This window comes from Psammomys obesus, unplaced genomic scaffold, assembly GCF_907164565.1.
Source record: "Psammomys obesus unplaced genomic scaffold, mPsaObe1.curated_primary_1811, whole genome shotgun sequence".
NCBI classification, from domain to species: Eukaryota; Metazoa; Chordata; class Mammalia; order Rodentia; family Muridae; genus Psammomys; species Psammomys obesus.
The window spans coordinates 675466-688909 of record NW_026596962.1 but is presented as its reverse complement, the minus strand read 5'-3'; the positions used below and the strand labels follow the sequence as shown (position 1 = coordinate 688909).

Sequence of the window (13444 nt, the reverse complement as noted above, 5' to 3'; positions counted from 1 at the left end):
GCTTGCTCCTCAAGGGTTGCTCAGCCTGCTTTCCTCTAGAACCCAGGACACCAGCCCAGGGCTGGCCCCACCCACAGTGTGCCGGGCCCTCCGCAATTGATCACTAACTAGAAAAATGCCGTGCAGCTGGATCTCATGGAGGCGTTTCCTCAGCTGAGGCTCGCTCCTCTCTGGTGACTCGAACTTGCCTTCAGGTCACACACGAAAGCAGCCAGTACGCCCCCAAACCTGACACAGGACACCATTTAGGGCAGATGCATATATCATGTGTACATTTGGAGAGGAGCAATGGGCCACACATTTAAGCGGCTGCAGTGGAGGCTGTGATTAGCAACCTATGAACTGACTCCAAGGATACTGGGAAGTTTTGAAGTGTTGTAAGCTGGATGGTGGGCTGGCGAGTATGATATAATCTCATTATAAGCCTCCCATGCCAAAGACGGTTCACAGAGGGCTGAGGGATGGCTCCGTGAGTAAAACACCCCCAAAGCAAACCTGATGATTTCAGTTCGAGCCCAGAGTCCATGGTAGAAGGAGGGAAGCAACTCCTGAAAGTTTTCCTGGGACTGCCCCGTGTGCTAGCGCGCACACACACACACACACACACACACAATTAATTAATAAAAAGTTAATAAAAAGTTTACGAGACATGAAAACAAAAACAATAGCAAAATCCCTATAAGCTCTTGCTTATTGATCACTGGAGGGTTTGTTCAACATGACTGAGGCCCTGGGTTCACCCAACTCCCAATAACACACACACACACACACACACACACACACACACACACACACACACACAATAAAACAAATATTGAAACCCCAAGGCTAAACCACTTTCCCAGGTCGTGTTACGTATGGCTGTCGATGCAGCAGAGTACAGTACAGAACCCTGTGAAGCTCTAGGTCCCAGAGCACCGCTGGGGAGGAAGACAGGACGAGACGCCATCACCTGGCTCAGGCGAGGCCGTTCTCGGGATGCTTAGGTGAGAATTCTTCTCTCCCTTTTGTAAGGGAGCTCTGCAGAAGAGCAGAACACTAGCAGGTATGCGTCCCGTTAGGGTGTCCCTGGGACTGCAAGAAGAGAGCCGGCGAGGGGAGAAAGGAGACAGGATTGTCCCTAAATTCCCCTCTCTCACCACTGTGCACACTTCGCGGCCGCTGGGGACTGCGCTGCAAGCTCAGCTCCTGGACACAGGGCTTCCCCAGAGGCCCCTTCCCTGCCCTTCTGTGGATACACTTCCTCTGGCCTTATGTCCAGCCGTCCTGGTCCCTCACACCCTGGAGGGCACCTGCGTTTTTGGAAGGATTGTAGCCACCCCCTGCCCACACTGAGCGCACGTGAGGGCAGGTCTTTCTCTGCATGTGTGTTACCGGGCACACAGGCGGCTGTATCTGGTTGGTGTGCCCCGGTTCAGCAGTGACAGACATCCAGCGCGTTCACATGATCCTTAACGAACACTTCACTCGTCCGCGCTTCCGTTTGTGTCAGTCAGATGAGTAATGTCTGATGAAAATGATCGATCCCCGAGGGGAACGGGTGCGCAGGACAAGCTTGTACTGAAAACTCACGCAGGCGGTGCTCCTTTCTTTCCTGCCTCTTCCCTCCGGAGCTTGTGACTGGATGGAGGAGGGAACGGGGCAGCGGATGTCACAGAACCCGCGGTAGCAGGAGCAACCTTTGATTTTCGTGGGATTTATTTCCGCTCTTTCGGGGAGCAGGAAAGACCAAAGGGACCAATTGGCAGGAGGGCTCACTCCCGGCGCCTCAGCGTGGCGCGCAGAGGAAGATAGCCAGTTTGGCTCCCAGCGCCAACGGTCGCTTCCCGGGAGAGCAGCCCCCACAGCAGCGCCCCAGTTCCAGCAAGGACGTGGGGGGGCCACCCCTCCGGTTCAGAGCGCCAGGCTGGGAGCAAGCTGTAAATCTCAGGCCGGACCGGGAGGCACAGAGGGGACGCACTTGAACCCCCACTGTCCCTCCCGTGCCGCAGAAACTCTGCCCACCGTGGGGAGCCCTGAGAGCGGTGCGGCTCGCAGAGGACCCGGGAGAAGGCAGGAGGGAGCCGCAGCCCCAGCGCGGCAGGGCGGTGGCTCGCAGTGCGGGAAGCCGGACCACCCTCCACCCCTGAAGGTGCGCACCGCTGGGCTCTGAGGGGCGCGGCGGCAAGAAGAGGCTCGGAGCAACAGGTGCGACCTCAAGGCGCCGCGGGAACGAGGGGACTCGGCCTGCCAGAGACTGGAGTCTCAGAAGAGTCTCCCGCCCAGCCTGCCGCCTGCCAGCAATCGCAGCCGCCCAGACCGGTACCTCTGTGCTCCGGAGCCCCCGCCGCCCGGCACTTGCAGCACCGCCTCCTCGTTAGCCAGGCCAGGCAGGAGGACGGTGCTGCAGGGCTCGGCCCGGGGCGCTGCCCCCTGCTGTCTTGCGGGTAGCAGGAGTTTCTGGCTGGAGAAGCGCGTCCTCGCTGCTCTGAGCTGGGCCGCCGGGCGACCCTTGGCTACCTCCAGAGCCAGCTTTTCCCCGGCTTGCACCCCTCTCCAGCGCGCTCCTTTGCACAGCGCCCAAAAGGGGTGTCCCAGTAAGTGATGGAACTGGCTACCTTGAACCTCAGCGAGGGGAATGGGAGCGAGCCAGAGTCTCCCACCCTGGAATCCAGGCCGCTCTTCGGCATCGGCGTGGAGAACTTCATCACGCTGGTGGTTTTTGGCCTGATTTTTGCGATGGGCGTGCTGGGCAACAGCCTGGTGATCACCGTGCTGGCGCGCAGCAAACCGGGCAAACCGCGCAGCACCACCAACCTGTTCATCCTCAACCTCAGCATCGCAGACCTGGCCTACCTGCTCTTCTGCATCCCCTTCCAGGCCACCGTGTACGCACTGCCCACCTGGGTGCTGGGCGCCTTCATCTGCAAGTTCATACACTACTTCTTCACCGTGTCCATGCTGGTAAGCATCTTCACCCTGGCCGCGATGTCTGTGGACCGCTACGTGGCCATTGTGCACTCTCGGCGCTCCTCCTCCCTCAGGGTGTCCCGCAACGCGCTGCTGGGCGTGGGCTTCATCTGGGCGCTGTCCATCGCCATGGCCTCGCCGGTGGCCTACCACCAGCGCCTCTTCCATCGGGACAGCAACCAGACCTTCTGCTGGGAGCAGTGGCCCAATCAGCTGCACAAGAAGGCTTATGTGGTGTGTACCTTCGTCTTTGGCTACCTTCTGCCTTTGCTGCTCATCTGCTTTTGCTACGCCAAGGTGAGTGGGGAGCACTGGCCAGGCTCTGACCTGGCTCATAGGGTCCCCTGACTGAGCCCCATGTCCCCCGCTCCTCTGTGCTCTCTCCCCTCTCCACCTCACTTTATCTCAGATTGCTCTGGCATGTTTTGTGGGGTAAAAAAGTTAAGGCGGAGTTGGAGAGTTACCGGGAGAAAGTTTGCAGCTCCTGTCTAGAAGCTGGGTAGAGGGACTTTCATTTCTGCTCCCCTTCAGGGGTGCTGCAGCTCTGCTGCTCATCACCTGGCGGTACAAAGTCAGTTTTGCTTCCCAGATCTGCTGCTCAAAACGTTCAGTTTCAGCAGCTTTTAAACGTGGGCTCCAAGAAACTAATCCAGCAGGGCAAAGGGAGCTGCAGAGAGCCTGCGGTCCCTCTAAAAGCCACCAGCCAGGGGCCACTGCAGTCTCTAGCCTTCCTAGCTCTGCGCTGAGACCAGCTGGTGTGGCCCCTGGAGCAGTGCTCTTCCCACACAGCACACTGGCTCCTGCACCTCAGGAGGGTTTTGGAGTCCAAGCTCTGTAGGTCTCTGGCCATCAGCGCTGGGACTTTGGGAAGCCCTTCTTCTCCACAGAGCTTGACTGAAGTCCCCAGGGAGCTATGGGCAGGACAGGTGCTGTCTCCTCCAGGCAAGGTTGTGTGGCCAGGGTTAGGGATTCAGGTGGTGAGCAAGAACCACACAGCTGGGGGAACTGTCTGCTTATCTTGTTTTCCTGTGTTCTGAGGGACCCGTGGCTCACAGCTCTGAAGGAACTGAGGGGTACTGAGCAGCATGTCAATCAAAAGTCTTACACTTCTTAGGTACTGCTTGTTGATGTCCCATTAATCCAGAAGTCTATCTTTTAGTGCTCATTTGATGTGATTCTTCGGGTAGCCTCTGTCATAGGATCTCCTTTTAGGTACTATCAGAACCAGCAAGAAGGTTGGGGAAGAGATATATCCCTGCAAGGCACATTCTAAGGTTTCCATGCAACTTTATTCTTCCCTGACTCCTAGTCTATTTAGCTGTGACAGGAGGACCATGAACAACCTCCTGTCTAGAAAAGTAATGGTTTCTTACATTTCACTCATAAGGCAGATCTGACGCAGAAAAAGAAATTTCCCACATTTATATGAGCAGAGGAGATCGTGTCTGTCTTGAATGGCAATATTACTTGAATGCGTGCACTGGCTCCAAAGCTGCAATGGCAGCCTAGCTATTTGGAAGTAGCTGGTTTGCTCATTTGGTTTTTGCCAGTGTGGAGCAAAGGCTGCATTGCACAGTGAGTTGTGGGCTGTGGGTATACATCTATGAGCTTGCTCAGTGAGCCTCGGCTGGGAACTGCCATCTCCATTTCATTAGTAAGAAAAAGCACTTTCAGAGTGATGCAGCAACTGAGCAGAGGGTGAGGCTGGGATTGAAGAAGAGTTTCAGGAGGCGACAACTAATCAGTACTTGAAGGCCAAGAGCCTGGGAACTCAGCCATACTTCAAATGTTGGTCTCTTAAGTTCCTAATTGCTGCCTTGAAATGGAAACACATGCATCCTTCATTTTCCCCAAAGTCCTGGGGGGGGGGGCATTTCAATCTTTTTGGAAATGAAAAAGTAAACTTTTAGGGCAAACAGGTTGTTATTAAAGAGTCTTCAAAAGCCCCACAGAAGACAAAGTTAAAGAATTAATGAATAGATACTTACCATTTTCCACCCAGAAATAGTTAGCATTTAAGCAACTATTCTAGCTGGAAACACCTTTTGAGTCAATGTCAGTATCTGTAAATTCTTCCCAGGTCCTAGAGAACTGGAGCTAAGTTTCCTGGAGCTGCTGTTTTCTGTTGGGCACTAAGCATGTACAATCTAGTTAATAATTCCTAAACTTCGAATTGGCTGTGTGTGGTCTAAGGACCAGTGGTGATGGTCCATGTGAGGAATCAGCTGGCCAGAATAGCACTTGAACTTATCATGAATTTTAGATTTTCTTTTTAAAAATTATTGAATAAATTGCATTACCAAGATGATCTTTTCATATTTTCATGTTTAGTGAGAGAAGTTTCTTTGCACCTGAAAGACCCTGGAGAGCACAGTGAGCTGGCCCAGCCCAGTACTCCTGGAGATGGCTCCTCTCTGTACTGTAGGGCTCTTGCCTGCTGCCCTCTTCCCTCAACATACAACCCTACTTAGAGCCCTCCTATGTCCAAAGTGAGAACACACCTCTGTTACACTCATTGTCCCAAGAGATTAAGTCATAACTGATCCCAAGGTCTATGTTCTTTCCCTCAATGGCTGGACCTTAAGATCTGTCACATGAGCATTGTGAGCATAGATCATAGGTGAGCTGTAGAAGAGGTAGGGAGCTAAGAAAAACACCTTTAGAATCATCTCCGTGGATCGTTCAGCCGATCCAGTATTCGTGGGTGCTTCGACATTTCTGAGCTGGGACCCAGCTTAGCTGTCCTGACTGTAACATACAGAAGTTGCTCACGGATGCTTATGTCCTGTAGCGGATTCTTTTGGTATCTCCTGCATCCTTTTCCCTCTGTGACCCATAGCACTGTGGTCCATGGTCTTTAGATAACCTCCTTCAGAAATTCAGCATCACCAGTGATTTGTGATTATCTTTCAGGTTTTCACTTAGCATACCTGTCAGAGAGATTAGCTGGCTTTACTAAGTTTGCAAATATTAACATTGCCATGTTTCTAGCTAGAATGGTTGCTTAGAAGCCATTCTGTTCTCTTGCCATGGTCATATTTGGGAGACATGATATAGTTGTTGCTGCTGTTACATCTGGGACTTCATCAACATCCTGGCTGCTGTCAGCTAGCTGGTCAGTGCTGACTACATCAGCAGGCTCCTGGCTCCAGCCCTCACCTACACAAGGTTTCCACATTGCTGCTATTGAAAGCTTCTCTGTCACTGCCTTCTGTATACTTTCTGTCAGAAGAACAGAGCTACTTCAGTGTCAGCCTATCAGCCAGTTATCCACTTGCTTCTATAGCAAAGACTGTGTGTTTGTGAGACACTGATGTGCTTTCAGGCACTGAGAAGTGTCTCAGTAGGGCAGGAAATCTAAAGACAGTAATTCACACTGAAGACGGCTGCTAGGATGGCTGCCTTGCTGCTCAGGTACAGAAGGCTGGTGCATGAATCCAGAGGTTTCTCCATTAGGACGTGACTGATGGTGCTGCTTGGGGCACAGTGGAGCAGGCTTTGGCAGAAGGCCAATTGGATTAGTTTATTTCCATGCTGTGGTGTGAGAGGAAAACATCCTAGTGGCTGGAACACGCACTCACTTCAGAACTTCTTCAGAAACCCACAGCCCATCCAAGCTCTTTGCCATTTATTCCAGTTTCTCCATCAGAATAGGAAAACACCTGAAACAAGCCCACAGGAGAGGCACTGTGGAGAAAGTTCAGATTTGTGAAGTTTTATGCCCAATAGCAACATTCACATCATTTCTCTCAAATATGACAGTGACAAGAAGAATGAGTTCTCAGTGTATTAAAGCTAGCTTATCTCTCTGACAGGCTTGGTTACCGTAAAACCTGAAAGATGTTCATAAATCACCAGTGATGCTGAATTCCTGAAGGGGACTATCTAAAGGCCACACCTTATAATACATGAATAAGACACTAAAGGAGCCTTGCTGGCTCCTGCTTTGCTCTAGAGCAGTGGTCTCAACCTTTCTGCGGCCGCAACCCCTCAATACTGTTCCTCATGTTGTGGTGACCCCCAACCCTAACATTGTTTTTGTTGCTACTTCATAGCTGTAATTTTGTTACAGTTATGAATTGCAATGTAAATATTTTTGGAGAGAGAGGTTTGCAAAAGGAATCATGACCCACAAGTTGAGAACCACTACTTTAGAGATTTTTGGAGTGGGTGGGGTTCATAGATAGCACCAGAAACTTGGTGCAGGATCAGGCAACCATACTGAACAATTGTAAGGTTATATTCTCTTACCTGTTCTCTTGGTTTTCTCCCATGGACGGTGACCTTCCACAACTTGAGTTTCTAGTTTTCAGCGTGTCTCTGAGCTGTACCTGTGTCCCATGTACAGGAGGACCTGGTGACTTTAGGCATGTAGATTAGTGGACAGAACCAAGGCAGGCAGAGCAGTGGACTGCATGAGTAAACCCTATTCCCACCTCAGGACAGGCCCTTTCTCCAAGAACCCCTGAACGTGTCAGCATTTTCTGAGGTCCTAACCACGTCCAGGTGTGTCTGTCCTCCAGGGATACCACTGAACTCATTCAGTGGCTTTGATAAAGGCTGGCTTATCTAAGATGCACTTCTACTTTTATTGTTTTATAAGCAATAGTATCATGATACCAGAATGCTCAGTGGTTATCACTGAAAAAGAGACAGTGTGTAAGTAAGACACGAGTTAAACCAGGCTCATTTGTTTGCATTTTGCAGGTCCTTAAACATCTGCATAAAAAGTTGAAGAACATGTCAAAAAAGTCGGAAGCATCCAAGAAAAAGGTAATATTCTCAAACCAGATGCTGTTTCTGCCGATTTTTGAGAGCTTAGCTTGTTTTTGTTTTAAATTATTTTCATATCACTCACAGGTTGAAAAACCAGTTGACTGGTGGATGTTTCTGTGAACTGCTACTGCTTAAGGGTAGGGTGCAGAGGTCAGGTCAAGGAAGGTGTGGCAGGTAAACACCAGTCTACTCTGGCTGCTTAGGACAAGATGGGGAGCCAGGAAAGGCAGACTTCCAGAAGAAAGGTTGAGATCAGGAAGCACAGAGAGAGGCTCAGTGATGTAATTTGCATATTTAGCATTCAGCATCGTAGGAAGGATTCAAAACTGTCAATTTGGGTTTCATCTGACAGAGCAGCCATATGTTTCTCTTCAGCCCCAAGAACAGGTCACCAGCCTTAACTCTCCCTAGACCTGGGCTGACCTTGGCATGGAAGGACAGACAGGAGCATGGCTGAGATCCTGCTTCTCCTTGGCTGTTTTTCTCATCATCATTCCATTTTACACTTTCTTTTGAATATTAGAGCTTCTAACTTTCCGGGATTCATTGCATTTTTATTCATTGAGAAAAAACTGTTTTAGATACCAGGATTAATTTATCTTTTACTGAAATGAAATCTATGTGATTTCTAGGTTTAGACAATGAAAGGTAATTATTAGACAATTTGATTAGAGGGAAGATAACCAGATATTTTACCTCACACACATTACCAGTAGCATCTTAAAACACCCTGTTTTTCTTTCTAAATACTTAATTCTGATCAATCATACACATTATGTAAATAATCATTCAGATAATCATATTTACTGCAGCAGTTTTTTACTTGAGTAGAACACGGCCTGCTCTGTCTTTCCTGCTTACCCACATCAATGTGGGTCTCCCTTTACTCCTGGTAGCTCAGCGTATCTTGCATTTGGGAACCTCCCCTCTATAGCTTTACTAGCTGTCTAAAGGGGGAAAATGACTGCTTCAGCCTTCTGCGCCTGGCTCTTCCTTACATCCCAGAAGTTATTAGGTGGGTTTAGCTTTAGGCTTCCTGATCTCTCTTTATAACAAGTGATGAAGTACGGATCTATGACTGGAGTCAGCCCTGATCCCGTGTGCTCCTCTTTGCGTCCAATGCTGTATTTCAATGCATTCTCACATTCTTTTAATCTATTAGTTTTTCCTTTAAGCAGCACTTCTCACCTCCAAGAAAACGAGTCCTTAAGAACAATTAAGGACTTCTTGTAATTGTCCTTGGAAGGCTCTTCATAGATACTGTGCAGGAGCAAGCTGACCTCTGGTTTCTCAAACGAATTGGTTTCCCTTGGGAGCCAGAATCAAGAGAAAAGCATAGATAGCCAAAGACATTCAATAGGAAGAGTATCTGGAGATTAAAACTCTTCAGGGAGCCAGGGAGATAGCTCAGTCTATAAAATGCTTGGCACACAGCAGGAGAAACTGAGTCTGGTGTCCAGAACCCATGTTAAAAAAAAAAAAAAAAGAAGAAGAAAAGTTGGACTTGTAATCTCAGAAATCATGTGGCAGAGACAGGCAGATCCCTGAAGCAGATCCCTGAAGCTTGCTGGCCAGCACCCTAACTTAGTCAATAAACTACAGGGCAGTGAGGGACCTTGCCTGAGAAAAAACAAGGTGGATTGGTTCTGAGGAAAGATATATGATTTTGTCCTCTGACGCACAGGCGCGCGCGCGTACACACACACACACACACACACACACACACACACACACACACACACGGTGAGGGGACTTATTAGGATTCAGCAGTGAAGAAGATACCTACCAGTTATACTAAATATTTATTATTAATTCAAAGGATTTAAGTCAGGTGGTGAAATCCTCTAATCTTAGTTACTTGAGAGACTAAGAGACAGGAGCATGTCAAATTTAGAGTTCACGGCAAACCTGAGTCACTTAGGAAGACCCAATTTGTCTAAAAAGAAAAAGTAAATGGAAAAGAGTGAGGACACATTTTCGTGGTAGAGCCTGTCCCTGACAAGCAGGAGGCCCAAGGTCTAGTCCCACCACTGCAAAACAAAGCGGTTTATTCTGACGGAGAGAAACATTAATCTTCCTTTAAAAATTGCTGAATCTTGCCTGTCTTTGAAGAGAAGTTGGTAAGAAACTGAAAAGGTCCCAGAAAGAACAGTGAGTATGAAGGAACGATGCAAGCCCTTGTAAGAAAAGATGAACGAAGACTCTGTTTTATCTTGTAATGAAGAGTATATGGTCATTTTATGAGCAACAACATATGCAAAATGAATGCATATTTATATAAACTTTCCTTGTACGTATTCTCACTATACAAGGGCGAAAATTCGAGCATTTGAAAAGGGAAACTTTTTTTCTCCTGCCTCCTCAGACTCTAACCCTGCATAGCTGCTGAACAGATGTTGGATCTCATCTGCTAGATTTAATTGCCTTTTTGTTTGCATAGAACAAATAAACATGACGGTGGGGCATGTGTGTCTAAGAAAGAGATAGGAAAGAGATGCAGGGCAGGGGGAGGAAAAGGGAGTGCAAGAGAGAAGCAACGTGACGATGAGAAGGAAGACAGAGGATCAAGAAGAAAGACTGAGAAAGAAAAAGGCCATTTGGCAGAGAGCTACACAGGCAACAGCGTCCATCCCATCACGAAAGGTGGGCTGGGAACCCTTCTCCGATCCCATCACAGGGCGTGATCATCAGGACGCGCATGCTCGGTGCTTACTATTGAGGGCTACATTGGATTGTGACAGAGACCGACGGCACACACATCTGGAAGGTCAAGGGCTGGATCACTTTTTGTTTGTTTGCTTGTTTCTGTAACCAAATACACCAAAAGGACTAACTTAAAGACGGAAGAATTACTTGGGTTTAGGGTTCAAGAGGTTATAGGTCAACATGGTGGGGCTGGCATGGTAGAGAAACACGAGGTGACTGGCCACACTGTGTCATCCGTCAGAAATCAGGGAGAGATGGGAAATGGGCTGAGAAGCCCCAAGGTCTACCCCAGCGGCTGACTTCTTCCAGTTTGGTCTTGCCTCAGGGCTCATCCTCAGCTGGGCACCAAGGGCTCAAACCTGTGAGCCTTGGTTAGAGGGCATTGCACATTCAAACCACAGCGGTGGATTGGTGGGGAGTAGGTTCCAATGGAGAACGGACGGATGGAGTAGAGATTCTTGTGGCCTGCCCATTCTAACATCATTTATTTCCAGGCCTTCTTAGCAGCTGGGCCCACGTGCTGCACTCGATTGTTACTGGGACAGGAAGAAAATATCCCATAGTGTGTAGCTTACAAGCAGTAGAAATTTTCTTCCCGTAGTTCTGGATGCTGGAAGCCCAAGGAGAAGTGTTCATAGGTTTTTGGCCCCGGCCTTCTCTCTGCATCCGCACATGCTGCATGCAGTGGGGCAGCTGGCTCCTTTACAAAGACCCCATTCCAGAGTGGTCCTTCTTCATAGCCTCATCCTCTGCCAATGGCCCACCTCCAGATACCATCATCGTTGGGGGACACACACATTCACAGCAGCAGACACAGCTTCCTTGGTAAGGTTCGTCAATGCTCTCAAGTCCAGTTCTCTGTGAAGAACACATTGTGCAGATTCCACATGGAGGAAAGTGCAGGAGGAAGGTGGGATTTCTCTTCACACATCATTAAAAGCCTGTAGGGACTTTGCCTAAGCACCGCCAGCGGGAGAGATGCTTCTAGCTTGAGGCTGGCGGGCTCAACACAGAACTTTGCCTGGAGCTGGAGATAATGGATGGGTATTCAATGGATGGGTACGTCTGGGAGGGACCTAGTTGAAGGCCTACTGATATCCTGTGACCCTCTGGGCTCTTTCAACAGACGTGTTTTTGTTGTTGTTTTCTGTTTCTCGACTTGTCCAGTGAGCTTTCTGGCTGATGTGCACTCAACTTGCATGGGGCTCTTCCTGTCCTCACCTTGGGCTCACTCTCCCCCTTCCCAGCTGAGTTCTTTAGTCACACTGTGAGTGAGACTCAAGAAAAGAAAAATGTTGCTTGAAGAGAATAACTCACAACTCAAGGGAGACAAATATTTCTCAGAGGGGCCCAGTGTAAGGAGGAGAGAGAGAGCACACTAACATGGGCCAGATCTCAAGTCCAGGGCAGTTAGGGTTCTGTGCTCCAAATGAATGAGCGATGTCGGTAGTGTGTATGCTGGGTACGACACATCTCCAGTAAAGACAAGTGGCTTTGTGAGAAACCGGGACACGATGTTAGAAACGGGAGTGCAATGCTCCTCCCCTCCATGCAGAGAACTCCCTGGGTGCCATCCAGCGCTTCCATGCAGGGGAGTCCGCGTTGCACTCTGGTGTTGCAGAGGGAGATGGCAGAGGCAGCTTTTCTGGCTTTGTCTGTGAGTAGAGGTGCTTCTGCCAGGGGAACTGTCAGTATTAAGTGAAACCTGTTTAATTGCTTTCACTTAAGGTGAGCATGATAAACTCCACACTTTTATTGTGGCTTTTATGCAGTTCATCATTAAAGGCCCTGAGCATTGTAAAAAGGCAGATTCCAAGGTGACTATCTTTGGCTACTTGAGCCATGGTGACAGAATGCTCTTGGGTAATGATGGGCACACTGACCTACCACAGTCCTGGGGCTGAGATCATTCAGAACAGATAGATCTCTAGCTTTGAGCTGATGTAGTCTGAGTTATATACCGGAGGCACAGTCATCAGTCAAGAAGGATAGTTTATAATCATGGCAGAGTTTCTTTTGATAAATTATTCTCTTCTCAGCAACACCAGCATTTGTTGAAAGAATAAAAAAAGAAGAAAAAAGTAGCATCTTGGTGGATACCTGGCCTTTCAGACTTCTGTGGCTGGGACCAAGGCCCAGGGCTTGTGTGAAGGACACAGATTTGCAAGTCAGCTAAGAGCATCAACTCAGGTGGACGTTGGTACTTAAAGAGATGTCCAGGAGGCAATAGCTTCCCTGACATTCCCTGCTGGGTCCTCATGGCGTCCAGAAGCACTGTATGAAGCACTCATAGAAGCAGTCCTAGGTAGAGAACAGTTCATACTAATATGCATCTAATATTCATTCCTAATATTTGTATCATAAATTTTAGCCACTCACATTCAAAGCTTCTGGTTGATGGTAACAAAAGAAACTGGCTCATATGCATGTTTCTGAGAAAAGCAGAAGGATCTCAAACATTTAGAGGCCATGTTTGGGTGAATCACAAATGATCAGAGAAACAGCTGCCATAAAAATATCACCTATTCAGGACACACAGCCTATAAGCTGCTGAGGTGTCGGTCTGCTCTGAGCTTTGTTCTTAGCCCATATTTCCTAAAATACGGAAAGCAATGACATGCAACATTGATACGATGTTGCTTTCATTGGGAGATGGCCCCATCACAGTAGACAGAGAGGGGTATGTTCCCCTGTACTGTGAACACAATCATTTATAGATTGTTTGGTTAAATCAGCAGAGAATGGCAGTTCTCACACACTAATGGGCAAATGGATTGATAGCAAACACTTCCGTAATATGTGTGAGCTAATTACGTTTGCTCTGTGGCCCAGCCACTAAGTGGACTTAATAGGTAAGCTTTCACTTCGTAACACCTGCCTGTGGGTTTTTAATAGCCGAGCTGGTTAAGTGCTCACATGGTCTAGGCCCAATCTGGAAATCACTTTCTTTCTTTCTCTTTCTTTCTTTCTTTCTTTCTTTCTTTCTTTCTTTCTTTCTTTCTTTCTTTCTTTC

General features: G+C 48.5%; 1 protein-coding gene across 1 annotated transcript in view; it reads left to right on the top strand.

The window, feature by feature from the left end:
• Positions 1 to 2055: 2055 nt before the first annotated feature.
• LOC129670280 (galanin receptor type 1) overlaps positions 2056 to 13444 on the top strand; it is a 14788-nt gene continuing 3399 nt past the window's right edge. Inside the window, exons 1-2 of the mRNA XM_055598771.1 lie at positions 2056 to 3246; positions 7657 to 7722. Coding sequence (XP_055454746.1) covers positions 2584 to 3246; positions 7657 to 7722 — 729 coding nt within the window. The 5' untranslated portion in view covers positions 2056 to 2583. The remainder of the gene's footprint in view (positions 3247 to 7656; positions 7723 to 13444) is intronic.